The 20,908-nt window shown below is 38.3% G+C and overlaps 1 protein-coding gene across 2 annotated transcripts in view; it reads right to left on the reverse strand.

The window, feature by feature from the left end:
* Positions 1 to 1,981: 1,981 nt before the first annotated feature.
* CNTNAP5 (contactin associated protein like 5) overlaps positions 1,982 to 20,908 on the reverse strand; it is a 271,197-nt gene continuing 252,270 nt past the window's right edge. The window contains exons 22-24 of one of the 2 annotated variants that reach the window (XM_030952826.1): positions 13,096 to 13,314; positions 8,878 to 8,949; positions 1,982 to 7,886 (exon numbers count right to left, since the gene is read on the reverse strand). In XM_030952826.1, the coding sequence (XP_030808686.1) occupies positions 7,690 to 7,886; positions 8,878 to 8,949; positions 13,096 to 13,314 (488 nt within the window). In that variant the 3' untranslated portion in view covers positions 1,982 to 7,689. The remainder of the gene's footprint in view (positions 7,887 to 8,877; positions 8,950 to 13,095; positions 13,315 to 20,908) is intronic. The other variant, XM_030952828.1, reaches the window with a different exon arrangement.

Here is a 20,908-nt window from a genome sequence, read left to right on the forward strand (position 1 = left end):
GGCAACGTCCTGTGGAATTCTCTTTAGAAAACCAGATAGTGAAAGGGGGATAATCTAAATCTCCATTTTGCTTTTTACTGTAACTGAGAGACTCTTGCTTTACCCTTGGACAAACCATTAAAAAAAAGTCTTTTTTTTTTTTTGCTTTGCTAATAAAATGAACAGAGCTCTGAGAGATTTATTTAATAGAATTTGAGTAGAACAAAGTAAAATGAATGATGAAGGGCTCATCTGCAGAAAGAACCAATTTTTTATTATTACAAATACCTAATCTCAGCTGCCATTTTGCTCTTTATTTTGTTAAGGGTTCTTTTATCCATTAAAATCCATAAAATCCTTCCAGTGTTAGTGTGCTGGCTCCTGAATTGGCTGACAAGACACCACCCACAGACCAACCTTCCCAAACCACAAATTTTTAGAAATTCCTGGAGGTGACTTAAGCCATATCATGGGCTTTGTGGAGCTGAAGTTCATTGCCTTATCCCAAATTTTATCCATAGTTCTGCTAGAAAACAACACAATTTCAGTGAATGCAACTCTCGTTGACAGCAGTTAAGGGCTGACAAACATAAGGTCTTGACTTGGATTAATGTATGTCAGCCCCAGTTTGCAGGAGATCATCAAAGCAAGAGCAATATGAGGCTAAATTCATCTCTGATGTATCTACATTGACCTAAACAGGGTTACAACCAGGTCTGAAGCTGTCTCTTGTTTTTTTCACAAAGGAGGTTTCAAAGCAGGTCAGGTACAACAATGTTAAGGTTCTCACTATCATTTAGATATAACAGTCTGTGTTATAGATTTCATTTGCAAAAATCACAGAGTAGAGATTTTTGACTGGATGTCTGAATAAAAAAATGTACCTGTTTGCTCTCCTTAGCTCCTGAAACTCCAATTCCACTGTGTTGTGAATGGAAAGTGAGGCTGTGACTCTAAGCTTTACCTAAAAAACAACCCTTCTTCTTTCTTGACAATATGGGTGCTGCATTGGCAGCAATGACAAAACACATCAGGAAAGGATGTGCCTAAAGGACACAAGAAGGAGCGGTAAAGGGCATGCCAAAATGAGTAAATAATTTCCCATGCAGAATTATTTCCAAATGGACTCTATTTAGGGCTGTGGGATTGAAATTTGTGCAGAGAGTTATGACTAGCATATCAAAAAGTAGTGTTGCAATGTCAAAAGCTGTCACAAGCATCCTAAATGAGGGAGTGGAAAGTCTCTAAGCAAACACCATTCTTTGGATCACCTGCTGTGCCTAACATTTGATTAAATGTTACGATTGTTTGAGGGAAACCATCCCCAGTTCTCCTTTGGGCTACCTGGGAGAGTTCCAGCAATCTAACTGGGGAAATTTGGATCTGATATCAGCCAGAGCTTTGAAATCCTCTCCCATGTTTGAAGAACATCTCTGATACTTTACAGATCACCAGGACAACTAAGATTATGTTTTGGCAGACTAAGTAGCAGCAATTCATTCCATGGCAAGAAAACCTATCACTGAAAAAATACCCAAAAGCCTCATATCCACCTGATGGTTACCATGTGTGGCTTCAAACAGTGCCTGTTTTCCAAGAGCTTTTGCCTCCTTCACTGCCCCATCACAATGGTAGTTTGAAATGTTAATGTCCTCTTTTCCCCTTAGAGGTCACCACTTCCAGGTGACTACATTTCCTCGATGGAGTGCAGTCTCCCTTCTGGTTGAACACCCAGCTGACATTTTGGTTCCTGTGACTGCCAGGAAAAAAATCATTATCTTAATTTGAGTTGTGAAACAAGCTCCTCTGACTCCTAGCAACAATTTGATAGCTCAACATGTTAAAGAAAAAGGAGGGATGAAGAAAACAGAGGTGAACTAGATATGGAGTGACACTGTCAACACAAACTGTTGCCTTAATCCTTCCTTAGCTCGGCTTGTAGACTCAGCACATTACAAACAACAAACAACGAGCTTACAAATTACAAGAGTTCACCAGAAAGTGTGCTTTTTTTTCCAATTTTTGTTCTTGTCATAGTAACTTAGTGCAAAAGATCACAAAAATAAGCACCAATACACTGAAATATTCAAACTCTCTATATGCATGTCTTGAAATTAACAGTCAAAGAAAAAAGCTACTTCAGACCCAAAAGAAGAATGTGTTTAGAAGTTTCATGTACAAAAGTAGCAGCGAGGAGAGGGCCGCCCACACTGAAAGAGGACATGAAGAACTTTCCACTGGGAATGAAAGTGCAGCAAACTGCAGAACCCAAGGGAACAAATCATGCTTTGAAGCTGTGATGGCAACCTGTGAAGAAAACCCCCAAAAACTTCAAGGGCATGGTGCAACTCTAACCGTAGTCAAGCAAGAGGCCTCCCACCAACCTCTAAAGATGCTGGATAAGGCCCTTGGTTTGGCAGGGGTGGAACTATATCACTTGGCTTGTTTGGCAAGTAGGCATTAAAAAACTGCATGAAAGCTTTGAAATAGCTCTCACAAGGTCTCAGACTTTGCTTAAGTCTTTTATGAAGGGTAGCTTTCTGGAAAATAAAATGGAAAAAAACCTCCTCCGTGTCTGTGGAAAAAACAGCAGTGCAGTAGAATATTTAAAACTAGTCTTGTTTAGGGTAAACATTGTGTAGGTGAGAGTGACAACAATGGCATGAGATGGGTCACAAAGAGGTCAAGTTCTGCCTCCTCTACACTCTTATTAATTTGAAGTGGAGCATGCATGTCAACTGACTGGCTTCCTTACAGAAGGAAGGTTGATTCTATTCTGAAGATGGGGTTTATTTTTTCAGGGATTAATCTCAGAACTTAGAGTTCCTGGATGGGAACTTATTATAATTGGAAAAGCCAGCAAGTATCAAACATAGCTGCTTGGGGTTAACAGATGCCAGGATATGATAGACAGGAGACTTGCATCCTTCCTGGAGCTGCAGAGATACCCAGGTATCATCTCAAATGGCACCAGACATGTAGAAAGGCATCTGAGAGGGCTGAGTTAGCTTTAGATATGTGCGGATCTGGCTTCATGTATGCTATCTGCCAAAGCTCCCATGTGAGGCAAAAAATGGATGTTTGATCTAGAACAGACTGAAAGGAGAATTCTCCACTTCCCCACAGATTACTGACCAGATTGCCACCAGCTCAAAGCGGTATTTTGAAACTCAATTTTCGTGTATTTGCCTACAAGGAGATGTATACATTTACTAGGCAGAGAGGAGTTTAGAGGAGTTTTTAGAGTAATTTAGATGCAAGGTGTCCTTCCTTGACCCCAGCTGTCACCTCAGTAAAAAAAAAGTCACTTGTAATACCTGTGGAGATGTGTCTATTGGATCTTTAAAACTATTGTAAAATTTGGATTCCTAGGCAAATTCTGCTAGAAGTAACCTCTCTATTGCCAGAAGACTACCCTGTCTCTATTATGAATGGAGAGAAAAAGGCATCTCTAGTGATTCATTTAATCTTACAGGATATTTGAGACATTTACCCTGTCCTCACCAACCACAGGGCTGGACAAGACTGGATGACAGTTGTGGAACAGGCAGTTCGTAAAACCAAATGCAGAATGAAACAAACCCAAAAGATAAAAGCAATATCCAAGTGCTTCACAGGTCTTGGACTCAATCTTATTGTCAGCAAAATCAATACTGACTTCATTAGGAAAAGATTCATAACCCCTCACCATAGTGAAACAATATGATATATTGATTGCTCCTCATCCAACATGTGAAATATGTGATCAGCTAAATGCTAATATAGACAAAGATCTCATTAAAATAAGGGTTTGGATTACACTGTAAAAATTGAGCAATTGATAAACAGGATGAGTAAAGTCTAGCTAGATCAGGTTAAAATAAAGCCCAGAGAAAGCATCTTATTTTTGTAATCTGGTTGTAGTTTTAACTTAAAAATCAGGGGCATCTCACGACTGAACACACTCTGATAACCACACAGCTCTGTATGTGTCATTTTTACAGTCCCAGGTGGGAATTCTGGCTTAGCCCATAGGAGTTAAAAGTATGTCTTTTATTTGGCTTTTCACTGCAGACATAATCTAAGTGTGGAGCCATGGCAAGAACAAGAAGAAATAAAAACAGTGTACATTTTAAAAATTGACCCAAAACACTCACACTGTCTTGTCTCCAGTAAGTGAATATGGACAGATGAAATACTAACTGCCAATTACATAGGTAACTCACTTAGGACCAAAGTTTTACTTCCAAAAGAGAAATGGGACTCAATTTTCAAAGGTATTTAAATGTCTTGTAGTATATTAGAACATTCCACAGCAAGGCAGACACAGAAATTAATTTGAGTTAAACGCTCATTTTGTTTAGTCACTTAAGCATTGATCCACATCCTCAAGAGACTAAATTCCTTGTAAAGCCTATCCTTCAGCCAGGTGGCAGCCAAGCTAGTTGGAGTTAGCTTTCTGACATCCAGCCTTCCTTTGTTTTCTATTGCCAGGCACTGGCATTCACGGAGAGTCCTTCTGCGTGACTAAATATCTTTATAAGAATGGCCTATAATTGGTCAGGCCTTTTCTGGAAAACAGGAATTTGCAGTGCTGAAATCCATATCTAAAATACTTCATAATTTCACAGCTTGCCTAATAATAGTAATTTTCACAGGTTACATATCATATCACCAAAAGGAAAAAAACCAGACAGTATCCTTTGACCAGTCTCTTACTTTAATTATGACTTGTCTTGGGGAAGGAAGAAAACCCAAACTGCCCCCAAACAACTCTTTGACAGTCTCAGGTTTTCCACTGAAATGAAATCTGAAAATTTATGTATAAAAAGTATTATCCCCTGGCTTTACTTAAAAATACTATCTAGAATGACAGATAAAAGGAAAAGGGAATAAACCCCATTTAAAAAGAAACATTAACAAAAATAGCAGAAATGGCTTTAAATTGATGGGAAAAAAGTTCTAATTTGAACTAAGGAAAATGAATTTTAGCTCTAGCAGATTTTTTAAAAACTGTATTTCTTTTATAAAAAAAATTAATTGCTTTGAACTGATATTGAAGGAAATTCAATTATGCCCTCACTAAAGAAAGCATTAGAACAAAACAAAAACCAAAAAGGAGTATATATTTAGAGTACTTAATTTAGTATATTTTAGCTATCTTTAATAAGAATAATTTGACATCCTAATTTAGAAGTCCATACATATGTTCATTTGCTCAGCCTTGTAGCATAAAAATCTTCTTGTCTCAGTACATCCACAGGTATAAATGAATGTCTTTGTATACTAATCCATACATTCACATGAAGTTCTTTCTTTTACAGATGCACCCCAGCCTAGCTACATTTTCAGAATTTTACTTTCCTATTCCATTCTTCATGTAGCCAATTAAGCACATTAGCACATCAGAGATGTCTCATACAGAGGCCATTTCAGAAAAGATGACTCAAACACATGCAGAGGTGCCCATGAACTCTCCTATTCCTCCCTTCTGCCATGCCAAACAAAGCAGCTTGATCTCCAGGAAGGAAAGAGAAAAAATTGCTGTGCCAGGATTTTACCACCAAAGACAAAGCAACATAAAGAGAACCCAGCTACTCAATCCATCATTCCAATACCCATCACACAGAAACACTGTCAAATAATTGTGTCAGGCAGTGTGTGCCAAAATGGCTGCAGTTGACCATGGCTGAGGAAGAATGGCACCAAACTAGTGTCAATAGAGACAGCTTAATAAAATTGCTCAGGGAAGAGTTTTGGTTATAGGGCTGGCCTCAAATTCCTCTTCTCATAAGAATGGTTTTACTCGAAGACTGCTTTCTCTTCCCTGAATGCTCCAAAAGAAGTGGTAAAAAATCACCATATACAAACAGTCATTCATTTCTTTATAAATAAATAAATGTCTGCTCTCTCCTCTCATAAAAAAAAAACAAACAAAAACCTTCAATAAACACCTACGTACCTTTCCAATGGATTGCCTAGAAAAACAGCACCTGTTGCAAGTGTAAGCTCATCTCTAGTTTGCTGTGGGCTGCTACCTCATACTGAGGTTCCTTAATTTTAAATCTATGTAAAAAGGACCACCGTGTGGAAACCCCAGGATGACTGCACAGGGTGTAGGGCAAAGAAGGAGATTTAGCTGCAGAATCAATTGCAGCTTGAATTAAATCAAGAGTATTGCAATGAATAAGATTTTTCTTCCCCTTAACTTCAGGCTTAATTCTACCACCAGCAAATTCTACATCCTCTTTAGAAGCCCTGCAAAGGCAGATGTCACACGGACACAACAGAGAGTTCAAAACCTCACTGGCTGGGACTCCTTCACTTCTTACCCTTAGGATGTCTGTGATTGAAAAGGAGGTTTTTCATCCTCACACTGTAACCACACAGCACAAGTAAAATGGGCAGAACTTGATTCTTCAGTAGTGCTCCCAATCAGGAAAGGACAAAAAACTTAAAAAAAAAAGCATGAAGATTAATTTGAAGTAGAGTATTTGGGATCATTTTGTTTCCCTGGTGTTCTTCCTTGTAAAGAAGGTTTATCGAATATTCATCTTTTTAGGCATGACCTCAGACCTCTCTATTTAGTTTTGGAGAAGTTATTCCAATTTCTACAAACAGGAAATACCAATCAAACTTTCATGCCGTTTTGGGAGGTTTTTTAAAGTAGTGGGATTTTTTTTTCTTTTTTCTTTTTTTAGAAGAGCTGGCAGAGGGTGTGAGTCATGTTTAACATTAAACTATTTTGGTTTTTTTTCTCATCTATGTTCTTTTTCTTTTCCACAGGGGCAACAGCGTTTAACCTCAGTGTGTGATAATCCTCCATGTGGCATGAACAGGCATATGCTGCATTTCTAAAATTTCAGACAAATATAGAGCACCTAAGTCCTAGCAGCTTCCTAAACCCCTTGGAGATTCAAGCTACTATTTTCCATGCTTCAGCTAGGGTTATACTAGTGTATGCTGGGTCTATGTAGCCAGCCTTATGAGATGGAGGTGAAAGAGGTGCATGGGAATGATATTTATTGTTGATACATATATTGTTGGAAAAGTACTGAGAAGCCTAAAAGTTACAGTAAAAGGACAGGAGGTTGGGGGAAGGAGCTTAATGAGGACAGTTTTATTTTCCTTTATGTCACACCAGCTTTTCAACTGGTACAAATTAATTTAACACCATTTAAATCAATAGACAATATATCAATTAATAACATTTGAGAATTTGGCTGGTTCTTTATGATTGTTGTAAATGAGCCCATGAAATAAATCAGCTGTTTTGATCTCATTCTTTCCCTCTATCCTGTCCCAGTATCTGCAGAGCTATGTGTTCAACTACTTTACCTGTACTTTACATAGTTCAGCTCTAGTGAAAAAGCAATGACTTAAATGGCTCCAGAGAAAAATTAACAACAAATAAATGTAGGTGCTTTGAAACATCCAAGAACTGACAGCAGAAACCAGGTGTGCACGTGGATCTTATTTTGTGTAGGATGGGGTAACAGGTCTCTTGAGCTGCAGAAGTAAACTATGATTGCCAGGCTCTTGTGCAGAGAATGAGGCACTGTGATTGTTCTCAGTGTTTCCTGTGCAGGGCGGTCTTTTCCAAATGAAAAAGAAGCTAGCAAAAAATGAGTGTTAAAAAAGAAAAAAAAATCAAAAAGAAAAAAGGAAGGGAATAAGGAATAAAGAAAGGGAGGTTAGGGGAGGAAGAGTAAGAAGAAATTGCATTGTCCATCAGATAAAATATTCCCGTTTGCACTCGCTCACTGTGTTTTGCAAGTCAATGTCAGCTTTAAAGGAGCTCTCAAGGTTTTCTGGGTATTCCTTCTCCTTTTTCTGGCTATTTCGATGTGCTTGTTTGTGTTGATAGAGGAATCTGCTCATGATGGCAATGATGCAAAAGATGATGAATATCACAACTGCTATTACACCTGCGAAGGGGTAAAAAAGGAAGGATAGAAAGAGTGAAAACCAAAAGAGAAGGCTCAGTTACCTCCAAAATACATTTACCCATGCACAGCAGCTAGTTGGTGTGATAGATCAGTTCATCTCAGTCCATACACAACCATATGCCTCTATCAAACCCTCCCTGGTAGTTTTTATTTTTATTTTGTCACCTGAAGAACTCTATAAATAGAGCATGTATTGATATAATTGACCTAATTTCTGTAAAATTAGGCTTTCACTGGAAATAGAGTTAGTTCAGTGTGTTTGTTTGCTTTTAAACACTAGATCTGCTCATACAAATTCCTGCTCTGTCATATTTTCTTCTTTTAACTCTGGGAACCTTGCATGAGCATTGTACACTTTGGTTTATAGCTTCTAGATACTATCAAAGGCAGCTCACTACAGGGCATACTATAAAATAAACAGAGATAAATTGTCTTCTAGGTCATTACAGGAAAATTAAAACCATACATGAAATTATGAGGACAATGTTCCCCAGTATATATATGCTTCCATATGACCTGGTGAGTTCCACTACACCACCAGATTACAAAAAGAGAGCTCAGGAAATACGAGATATGTGAATACTCTGCCAAGTATTCACCAGGGTGGTGTGTAAAAAATGGCTACTTAGCTGGGTCTTGGAACACAGACTCACATGGAATTAGAGAGCACCTGGAATCTCTGGACATCATCTTGTCCAGATCCCCTGCTCAAGCAGGCAGGCAGAGTTCAGTTGTATTTCAGAAGACTCAGGTTCCTGATAATCCATGTGTGACCACAATAATCCATATGCAGCTGCCTACCTAGGTTGCTTGACACAGATATGTGCTAATAAACAGAGCAGATACTGGACCTGCTTCAGATTACAAAAAAACCCTTGGACTAGATTTCATGGAGCCCAGATTTAAAGTCTCCTAGATTTTTGCCTTGACAGAATTATGTTTTGCCTGTAGTCTTTAAAAATGAAGTTACCTCCAATCACAGCTGAATCACTTCTGACTGCATTGGTGAGAGGTTCTCTTTCATCTGTCTTCCCAAAAGGATCTGCAGTTGGTTAAACAAAAGAGAACTTATTTTCTATATCAACTGTTCATTTTCCCGGTGGCTTAGACAGAAGTGCCCTCTTACTCTCATGAATTCCGCCTGTTTTCAGAAGATGTAATTTGAGGGATTGGAGAACTGAACCATAAGGGTCTGAAAAATAAAGTAAGTTTGCAGAACAATTTTCTCCTACACCTTCAGGAGCAAATTCTGTTAAGGGTATATGTAAAAGGAAACAGAAAGTTTCACATTAACAGCTGAAAATGTTGTTTCAGTTCATCAGAAGAATCAGAGAGACATTTTAACTAAACAGCCCATTGGGAGCTTTTCTCAGTTGGAGATGTATTATTATCTTTTTTATTGTTACCTAAGAAATGATACCAGAAGGAAGCCAAAAGAAAGGGATCATGGGCAGATTTAGATCTGACCTATCTTGTAGATGAGATATACAACTTGAATTCAATCCCACAAAGAGAAGCAGTCTCTGCTTGGGATATCTCATCTACTACATTTGTGGGACTGGAATGGGAATAAAAATATACTTTTACACACAAATATAGAATGAATCACACAAAAGGTTAGACTGGGAAGGAAATCTGGGGCTTATTTAGCCTGATCTCAGACCTCTGATCATAAGCTCAAAGACGGCTAAATTAGATCACAGTTGGTAATATTTTGTACATCATCAGTAGATTAATCTAATTTTATTTTTCAGAATACATGAGTTATATAAATCAAAACTAGTAATTTAGGGCTTTTTTTAAAATTTAGTCAAAGAGGAGAACAACCTACAATTATTTTATACCCTAAGATGGCTGTCAGAAATTGATAGTGTGACTCACTTCTTTTCACAAACTAGAAGAAGAGAGCATTCATTATTTCAGACTGAAGATGAGTTAACTTTCTGAATAATGGAAGTTTGGTGAGATATTTTTTACCCTATCCCTCAGCTGAAGCCAGTGAATTCAGTGACAATTAAAAATTTACATCTGTTCTACAACATTTCTCCTGTACTAGAGAAAAAAATCACAACTGGTGCCAGTGCATGGCACTAGTCAAAAAGTAATGCAAAATTATTAATTATGTATGAAGAAGTATGAAATTATTTTTTATTAAAATTATATAAGATGTTATTTGTGCCTAAAAGATTATTTAAGATTGACACCTAATGCAATCAACACTTCACTATTTTTGGTTACTGGAATTTAAGCACTGAGAAGAAAACAGAACAAATGTTGAAGAGCACTTTCAGAATGGAGGCCAACAGCCACAAGCCCCAAGAATTACATTTTGCCTGAGAAATAAAATCAGGATACAAGGAGAAGATGGCTTGTTACAGAGCAGCAAATGCCCTGTAACAGCAGAGCCATCTCCACTGGGAACACAACACACTCTGAAGCCAAGGACTACCAATACTGGGTCTCATCTAAGACCTTAACAGGACATCCTCCTCCTTTTAGATAAAAACTAATGGCATTACAGCTTGATTCACAGAGGTTGGAAGCACTGCTGAGGTCACAAGGCTCCCTAGAAATCATCTAGTCCAAACCCCTACTCAAATCCAAGTCTATTAGGGCAAGGTTCTCAGAGCTGTATCCGTTTGAATATATCCAAGGATGAAGACTTTACAACCTCTCTGGGCTCACACCACTCTTCTTACCAAGTCTGTATCCTGAGGGATTCTCCAAGCAGGTCCATGAGAAGGTCAAAGCTTGCAGTCATGCATTTCTGCCTTTTTTCCCTCCTCTGAGGATTCTCAGCTTCACCATCGCATAGTTGCTACAGCCAAGGCTGTCCTGGCATACCCCTAGCCAGTCAGAGCTTGTTTGGAAATACCAGGTTCAGCACAGTTAGCAAAGTGAGACAGAACTTCACTGTTTAAGGTGCCTTTCAGAAGTAAATATTTTCTGTGTAGTTCCAGACTTAATGAAAGTATCTGACTTTTTTTTACCTTAAATTCTTGAAGAGCTGCTCTCAGGGGACAGGCAGCTCAAGACTTCACCATTCACACACCTGAATCCCCTCTGTAATTTTTACAGCAGTTTAATATTAAGGAAAAATATTGCAGGAAAAGTCTATTATCTCTATACCATCAATAGAGAGTTCAAAATAACAAGATCTTTACACGTGCCTCAGCAAGGAAGATGATCTGCAGATCTTTGTTAAAGATCAAAAACCACAGTAAGCCACCTCTCATTTTGTGCTTCCTCATCAGAAGAAGTGTGTTCAGATAACTGTGTGAATGGATTTTATTCCATATCTGTCTGCAAGGAAACTTTTTTGAACACAACTATTCCTTTCTGAAGGAAACAGCTTCAATTGTTTTCAAGCTACAAATATAGAAGGCTTTTTTCACACACTTTAAGAGTTTTCCTAGTGGGCTTTTTTGTTGTATCTGCACATTAGAATATCGACATAGACACGTACAGCCTCCTTTGAAGTTTTATTTTTCTTCTCAGACATTCAATAATGAGAAATTGGAAGTGATGAATTGAGATATGAGCACTAAATTTGAAAGTTAATCCTTGACTCTGTTTTCTTTTTATTTCTTAAAATGTGTCCTTTGCATGTAAAAATGTAATGCTCAAGTACATCTATAGAAATTATAATTTGCTACAAATTGGAATTTTTTTCAAACAAGAATCAACCACCCATTGCTTTTACTTTAGCATATAAAGACATGAAGTCTTCAGAGCTCACTTGTTCTAAAGCTCTTATTCAGGCTTTAATCAAATCCAGTGTGAATAGTGAGACTGGAATGTCAGATAATTCATCACATTGAGAGGAAATCATATTTTAGAGCACAGAGTGCCAAGACAGGCATAAGTTTTTATAATAATTCTGCATTTCTGATGCAACAGTGCTTAACCTTAACAATAGAGTGCAACTGATGGTATGCTTTAAATATTCAAGTTCAAATGCTACACTCTGCTCTGTGTTCTGCCCTGAAGTTCTGAGCCTCAGGTTTTAGTGCTTTCTAAACTCCTTAAAAAAATTAGATCATTGAGGTGACAGATCACAGGGCAAAGAGTTCATATTTTCAGTATCATTGCCCATTCAGGACTCACAAGACACATTTGTCTGTGCATCAGAGCCGACACCTCAGACAACTCGAGGCAGTGAGAAGGAAGTGGGGGGCTGGGGAGGAGCACATGCACCCTGGCAGCCACTCTCCAGAGCAATCAGCAGCCTTTTTCCTATGCAGAATGCTAATAGCATCATTTGTTTTCTGCTGAACATCCTAGGCAAAAACGGCAGGAAATGGGGATTTGATGTAAGTACGAATGTGAAAGGAATTGTATTATGATCTAAACCAGAGTTTTATTTGTTATCAAAAAGGAGAAAGTCGCTTTATAGGTCAAGGGGCAAAAACCAGCCTTTAATTTGTACCCTTTTCTGGTCATTAAGAATCCTGCCACATCCACTGGTGACTAAAGCAGCAACTTGATAGTCCCTGTTCATGGTGACAACACTTCCAGCTGCTCTCAGCTTCCTTCTCTGCATACAAATTCACATATGCAAAACGCTTCAGATTCCCAGAGGACAGCTTCAGGATTGCAAAAGATACACAAACAATTGGGATCATCTTGCTGGTGCTGCTCAAGTAGTGCTCCCTCTCTTTAGTCTAAGAGAATGAAGTACAAGCATTCAGTGGAAGTCACACATGCCAAGGGGTTTGTACAAGAGTTTTTGCTCATTTCTGTTAGGGCAGGAACAAATTTGAAATGTTTTTTTATATGACTTCTATTGCTTTAACACCACTAGAATACAGAATCTGTGTAACATTTAGGTTGTCCGTTGAGATCTGCAGCACCAGAATCATCTGGAGTGGATAGGAATGACAAATCAGGTGCATAACCAAACTTTCAAAGCTTTTTCACTACAGCTTAGGGACTTTTTTGTTTGTTCTAGGCAGGCATGTTTTAAGCAATCCAGGAACTTAGTCTGAAAACATTATTTCAGAACAATGACTTTTAAAGGGGCCTTGGCTAATCCTGATGCCCATCCTCAAAACAACTGATTCTGAGAGAAAAGGGAACTTCCCAGTTCTACTATTCATACTGTCACAATTGCGTTACAGCAAAAAGGAAGGAAACCTCACTCTACAGTATCCTTTAACCTCCCCAATGCCCTCCCAGCAGGACACACCTGATGAGGAATATATTGTGGTTGCTGTGTTCACATCAGCTTCCATCATGGATGCACAGCTGGATTCTGTCAGGGAACCTTGGACAGTCACGGGAGCAACGCTGGGATGGCGCAAGGCAGCCTTCAGGGGAGAGATGTGGTTGTACTGAACAGAGGACAGGCAGCCAGTGAAGCCATAGGCATTTGCCTTGGAGACTTCAGGGTCCAGGGACAAACTATCTGCAGAGCAACAGAAAAACACTCTGGCAATTGACTGTTTTAGGAAGGCATTAAAAAAAATGAATCATCTTTTGCCTTACCCACGCCTTTTCCATCTACTATCCACATCTACTATCCAATTTCAACTGTTCAGATTCTCCATCAGTAGCCTTCAAATCCTCCCTTGACTCACCCATGAAGTTCCCAAAGTCCTTTCTCTATTATGCTACTTACCTTGAGTTGTCTTGCACATAAAAGCCTGCACTGCACCTTTTTCCTCACCCATTTTCTCTACTAACGGACAATATCTAGCACATCATATCTACTAACCACAGTGATAGCAATAACAACAAAACCAACAATAATAATAATACTAAGTAAAATAGCAACACTAAATACCATAGAATGCTGGGGCTGATACTCTAATTTTTTTTTGGCATCTACTAAGAGCATCAGTTGCACAGATACGGACCATGCCTTCAAGGCATTCTGCCTCCTCCACTCTTTGGATGAAAGACTCTGCTCTGTTTTTTCTGTCATAAAATACTTTATGTGGCCTGTCACTGAATGGCTTTTTTACCTCAGCTTCCCATCCTTCTTCAAGAGTTTATTATTCAACTTTTCTGAAGCATCTATTCATGTTACTTTTTTACTATCAGAATTCCTAAGAATCTTCCCATTTTTAGAGAGGTTCTCACTCTACTAGCCCTGTTTCACTAATAAAATAAAGAGTAAAACTATACCTTTTCTTATCTAAATCAAAATTAAAACAATATCACTGTGTTATTTTCCAGTCTGTAGATAAAATAGCACAAATAACTTATCTGTTGGTACATGTTCAGTTAAAATTTCACAAAGAGAAAGCAAATCAAAGGCAAGGGTTTTTTTATATAATCATAGAATGGTTTGGTTTGGAAGCAACCTTAAAGATCATCTCATTCTAAGCCCCTGCCATGGGCAGGCACACCTCTTACTAGACCTGGCTGCTCAGGGCCCCATCCAAGCTGGCCTTGAACACTTCCAGGGATGAGAATCCGAAACTTCTTTGGGCAGCCTATTCCAATGTTCCACCTTCAGAGTAAAAAACTTAGTTCCAAAAGTTTCTATATCTAAGTTTTAATATCAAAGATTGTTTGGGAAAGTCAGGGAAGGACCGTGAAGCCATTTTCTATTTTCTCCAAACTCACATTATTTACTTTCCAGAAACTGAAGTTCATGCTGCTCAGAGGTCTCAAACATGATGCGCTTTATATCTAGGTCAATCAAACAAGAAAAACGCCTACAAATGCACACAGATACAGTATCAAAACTTATTCAAAGTCTTAAAAAATACCTGCTAATGGAAAAAAACCCCAACCTTCTAGCATTGGAAGTTTTGGGAATACTTCCAATGGCATTGGGAAATAAGGGCTCCTTGCTTCTCAAGTTTGTTTTCAAATCTTCAAAGAATAAGATACTAAATTTTAAAATAAGGTCGAATTTTTTCATTATTATTCAAATACAATGGTTCTACAAGTGGTCAGGATTTAGGGAAAAAAAAGTGCCTTCTCTCAAGGCTGAAATTGGTATTTTAATTATATAGGCGTCTCTTTTTTGTATAAGAAAATACAGAGAAATCACAAAGCCAGCCCAAATCACACATTATTTTTGTGCTCAAGATCTGTGACCGTTATGCCATGCACCCAGAGGGAATTAGTTGAGAAAGATTTCTAATTATGTTTGAGTGTCTTTGTGGAAGTATAACACAGAAGAGTGTGGCTGTTCCTCAGCAAAGCAAGGTACAGTACCAGCTTGCTCTCCCAGGGGCCTTACAGGAGAAATGCTCAGTTTGCAGAGCTGTCAGGGGCACAGCCTCAGAGCTGCAGGATGGGAAGGGAAACAGTAAGGCTTTGCCTCTGGAAAACCTGCAATCTTGCAGAAGTTCACATTTGCTCTTCTGAAAGTATGTAGGAATTGACGGCATTCAGATTTTTAATGAGATTTTGGCTGAGATGTTATAAAACAGACAAAGAATTGCTTCCAAGTTCCTGCAAGAAGGTTTGTATATACTAAAAGACTGATTTGAAGTATTTGCCATCTTTGTTGAATTTATAAAGCCCTTTGTAAACATTCCTACCCTCAGCCTTTATTGTTTTCTTAGCTCTGACACAAAAGGTGAATTGGTTGCTATCTTTTATAACCAGGCAATCTAAGCTGCTCTGTTCAACACCAATGTACAAAAAGTAAAGCCTAAAGAAATAGTGTGTTCCTCTCTCATGGTACAGTAGTTTGAAAAGTCTAAGATTCAGTACTTTTGTGGGCATTTTTAAGAGCTACATCAAGGGCCAATTCCATGAACCTTTTGTCAAAGTAAGCTTTGCATGAATGAGAACTCGGAGATTTGTTGTTGAAAGACTGAATTTTGGAAAAAAAAAAAAAAAAAGAAATCAAAAGAACAAACCAAAAACAACCCCAGAATCCTCTGGTAACAATTCCACATGCACAGATACAGTTTTCTTTATCATACAGCTTTGGGTGTGTGCCTAATATCTGCCAGAAAGGAGGGCTTCCACTGTTCTCAACAAGAAAGCCGCACAACTTGGTTGTGAACGACTTGTGCTGCCCTCTGAATTCTTGAGAGGACAATGTAAATCTGTGATAATGACACCGTTAGCTCTGTGAAAGCCTTATGAAAGGACACCCTGTCCTTTGGAGGTTTTGCATCACAATAAAATGTTTTTCCAAAAGGTGTTTTCACTATATGACACAGTGCTCAGTGAGAAAAGCAACTCAGTGAAGTTCTATGGTCTGTGCTGCAGCCAAAGTCATAAGAAACTTCAGTGGCCTTCCTCTGACCTGGCAGTGCTGGGAATCTTTCCACGCATTTCACTGGTCTGGAAAATCACACTGAATTGCTGCTGATGGCTTGGTTTGATCTTCTGACATTTTAGCATTTCATTTCTGTTCCCAGCACTGGAGAATAAGTTATTTTGGCTAATTTCTACATGGAGAATAAGAAGGCAATCTTTTTCAGCTTTCAGTAATTTAACTGCTCATTCTCCACAAATTAAGTTTACCCCTAACATTCAGGAAGTAATTTTTAAGCTTTATCTGCTGAATTGTGCATAAGTTGGCCTGGCTTCTTGTTGGGTCCTGATCCCTTCCAGCTGATCCCTGGAAGCTCTCTGCAATGTCACAGCTCAGGAAGCTTTATGTTGGTTTTCCGTGTTTTTACAATGGCTTTCCATAATAACAAGGATTAAGTCTAACATATGGTTGTATTTTTTGAACTTTATAGATTGTAACTATATTATAGGTATCAAAATAACTTATGTGCTGATTTATTCCTCTTCAGAAAATCAGACATCCTGTTCCCCTGTTGTTTCATTATACACCTCTGCCACATACAAGACACTTGTTTTAAGATTTTATCAGTGATGGGAAATTAATTTTCATCATGAATAGAATTCCATGAGAATTCTCTAGGACCAAGAATCAATCTGCTCAGTAATGAAACAGCAAATTGACATAGTAAACGATAACAAGTAGGACAAGGTAACTGGAATCAAACACAAATCAGAAGTGCTATTTTTGTGTAGGGAGAGTGGGTAAAATACCCTCTTTCTAAAGGTATCATTGTGTAAAACAGGAACATAAACATTTTTCAATATATTTTTGTTATTTCCTTATCAACATTATTTTCATGTCACTCAGAAACTTAAACCTCCTTTTGCCAAAGTGCTGAACAGGACTGGCAAGATTACTTCTTGGACATTGTCACCAGATTTGAAGCCACAACCTTGAGATAAAAGACACTTGTAGTCTCCACACACTGCACCTGTCTCAGAAGAGCTGACTACAAGGCACTGTGCAGGTACCTTGAAAAATGTGCTGCTGTGTCCATCAACAAGCTCAGTAAACACTGCTGACATTAATCATCCAGTTAGAAAGGGCAGAAAGTGTATCTTGGGTTAGCCTGGAACCCAAAAATATAACTTTGGAATAATCTCATTTACTGGTGTGAGTCTGCCACAAAGACAGTGGAGTGAAAACCACAGAAGTTTCTCCTGGTTACAACTGAGGTCAACCAGTTTGACTCTTGCTTTATGAAAGGATGAATTTGAACAGGAGACAGGCTTCAGACATTCAATGCCCCTCCCAAGCACATCTGAAAAAGCAAGGAGCAGCAAGAGCAAAGCAAAGGTACTTCTTCTCATGAGGCTCCCCAGGAATGAACAGAAACGAGCCCAATAAGTCTGGATTTGTTTTGTTGCAATTGAACATTTTCTGCCAAGTGTAACATTTAAGGATTTTTGTTTCATTAGGCTTTGCAGAGATAATTTAAGGCGCGCATTTATTATGTTTTCTCAGAGACAGCTTATAATTGAAAATGAGGCACTTGGAGTTGCAATGTGAAATTTGTTAATATGTCATATTTGACATGTGAATCCTAATCTGTCACAACACAACCAGTCCTATGTGATCCTGCATAGGCTGAAAACAAAATCTATAAAGAGAAGAAAATATGCAAGAAGAAGGAGAGATGATGTACAAAAGCATATACTGATGTACAATATATGCTTGTCCCAGAAGCAGACAGCTAAAATCAACTCAAGTTGCAAGAATTCAGTCTAAAAATAAAACTTCTATGTAGAAGCAGATGACCTTGGACTCTATTTAGGCAGCAATGTCTGCCTAAATATTAAGCATGGTGTTATGATCATAGGGTAAATGATATTGCTGGGAAAAAGTTGGAATAGATCTGGCCTCTTTTTGATAGAGACTTGATGGCATTAGCTTAGACCTTGGATTGCTTGGACTGCCTGGGGTAGCCAAAATGTGCTTAATTTAGGTGCTTGCCATCTTGGTCTTCTATCTTATGTAGTAATTTCCATTTTCCTTAATGCTTTGCTATGCTACTAGGAGGAAAACCAATGACTTTTAAAGGCACCTTAAAATTCACCTAAGAGATCTTTGCTCACAATATGCTCTAAGAAATAGGTATTTAGGGCAAGAAGAGTCTGAAGCAAAGAAATTAACTTTCCAGTCACCAGAAGAGTCCAGCCAATATCTCTTGCAGACATTATTGTATTATTTAAACTGTAAATTGTGATCTGGGGAGCTTAAAAACAGGAATGTCCTTCCATTAAAAAAAAAAAAATAGAAGAAAAAATGGACTTAAGCATTTTTCATAGAAACTCTCTAAAAGGAGGTATTTCTTTAAGGCAACTTTTGCATTTAAGAGTTAATGACAATTTACCCCTTGTGATTTAATTATCCCATTATCATCTACCCCTGTATAATATTCTTGGATGAACTGCTCTGTGATCTCTTCAGTGTACAGATTCCATTTTCTCCTCATGAACTTTTAATAAGAAAAGCTATTGTAGAAATCATAAGAATTGTACTGCACCTACATAATGATTTTAATAAAATTACTTTCCAGATAAACTTTCTTTTATGTACACTTTATATCAAAGCTGAATGACTCAGTGGAAACTTGAGTGTGTTTTAGCTCAGGCTTTTAGAGGTAAAAAATATCATGTTTCTGTGCTAGAACACACAATCATTTATGCTACCAGTGTGGGAAGGTCTGCTAATTGATCACTTTGAAGACACAAATAAATTAGCTCAACACTAATAGGTTCTAAAGAAATACTTGCAACCTTTTTCTTCAAAATCCTCTTGAATCCTTTCAGTGCTACCCTTTTACTCTGGTATTCCTACACAACTACAATATTAAATTGCTCAGACACAAATACACAAACAATGAAATTCACTTCTCTGCATCGGAGATAATTTTTCCCAGGGACAAAAATGGTGAAAAATTTAGACATGTTAGGGCACAGTAAACAGTTTTCAAGGATTCATTAAAGTAAACCTGCAAACAAATGAATTGTATTTTCCACTGGGATAGCAGCTTTTTGTAGACAACACCTTAACACATGCAAATGTGTCTCTGAGATCACAGAATTACAAAATAATTTAAGTTCAAAGGCACCTCTGAAGGTCATGCAGTTCAATCCCTTGTTCAAAGCAGAGCCAGCCTCACAGGCAGGTCAGAATGTTCATGTGGTTAAATACAGCAGTATGATCTCTGCAAGGAGCACTAAAAGTAAATGAACTGGGACTCTGGTTAAAATTTCACTGAGGCTTTGCCATAAAGTGTATGACCCACTTGGGGCCTGAACCCAGCACTCACTAAAATCCATGGAAAAACTCCCATTGATACCAATGGGCTTTGGATAGGTCCTTTTGTGTCCTGACTCTATATTTGTGAAGTAAAAATGACAACAAACTACGAGATAATGATATTTTTCTATTGCTGTTGGGTACAGTGAGGATGAATTCAACAGACATCTGCTGGCTACTTGAATGATGCTTCCTTTTACTCCCTTGTCTTCAAAGCCACACTTATATTTAGATTGATCTTTCCAAGGCAGCTATATGGTCCCATTACTGTGTATCTGAAGAGCTCACAGCCTTTAATGCTTTTATCCTCCCAGCACCCCTCTGATACAGTGCTGTTCTATTATCTATGCTTTACTGATAGAGAAGGGAGATAGTAAAGCTCAGACTGGTTCCAGTGGGAATAAAATGCCTGCTTACCTTTATATCTGCACATAAATGGCTTACCCAAGGTCATTCAAGTAGTCTGTGGCAGAGTGACTGTTCCTATGCTTTGAATTCCAGGTGAGACTTCTCTGCCTAAAACAGAGGGGGTTTTCCCCCAGAATTCACAGCTGCAGCTGTTAATAAGGCAGCCATTGGAAAAAAAACCATAGCTGGTTTGAGAAGGAGAAAAAAATATTAGAGTGTAAGTACCTAAAGAAGGTGTAATGGGGCTGGGGTGGGGAGGGGTAGAAGCAGGCGAAACATTATTATTTAAAAAACTGGTCATTTTATAAAAGTGCACTTTTCAAAAGTTCCAGCTGTGCTGAAATGGCTATCATAAGAAAATCTGGTGAGGAAGGAGTTTCAAGCTTTCATGATGTCCTGCTGGAAGACCTCTTTGAGATTTCCCAGTCAGTGGAAAATTAATGGTGGAATCAAAAAAGAAGGTGGTATAATCATCTGATTAGGCAGCCAGGATGAGGCTGTTAGAGCAGACAAATGAGCAGTGGTGTGACAGGAAAGAAGAGAGACATATTTTCAGAAGATTATAGCATGGATATGTAGGACATGTAGAACAGAGAGTTTTTTACATGGTTCTCTTTATGTGGACACTTAAATTTCCTAATGAATGCCTTTAGGTGTGCAAACCCAATGGCATCCAAAATAAACACGACAGGAAGTCTAGGTCTACTCCAAAGCATCACATGCCTCTGGAAGTTTTATGCTTTGCTGAGGGCATGAGCAATGAGAAGGAAAAACTTGGCAGATACTGGATTAAGTCACCCATATTCACCTGGTGAGCCATCACTAAAAGAAGCTATAGTCAACATTTTATCCATACAGCAGGATAAATAATGATTTAACATACTTATGCAAGTTCCACAGTCCCAAAATGACAATGCCTAGCTCTCCTCTTTGTACAACAAAGCAATACTCTTAACATTACAGCAGTAGGAATTTCTGGTTTGGTTTTGCTTCTTTCCATCATGGAACAGTGTGTAACCTGAGTAAGTTTGGAGAA

Source organism: Camarhynchus parvulus, chromosome 7 (genome assembly GCF_901933205.1).
Source record: "Camarhynchus parvulus chromosome 7, STF_HiC, whole genome shotgun sequence".
NCBI classification, from domain to species: Eukaryota; Metazoa; Chordata; class Aves; order Passeriformes; family Thraupidae; genus Camarhynchus; species Camarhynchus parvulus.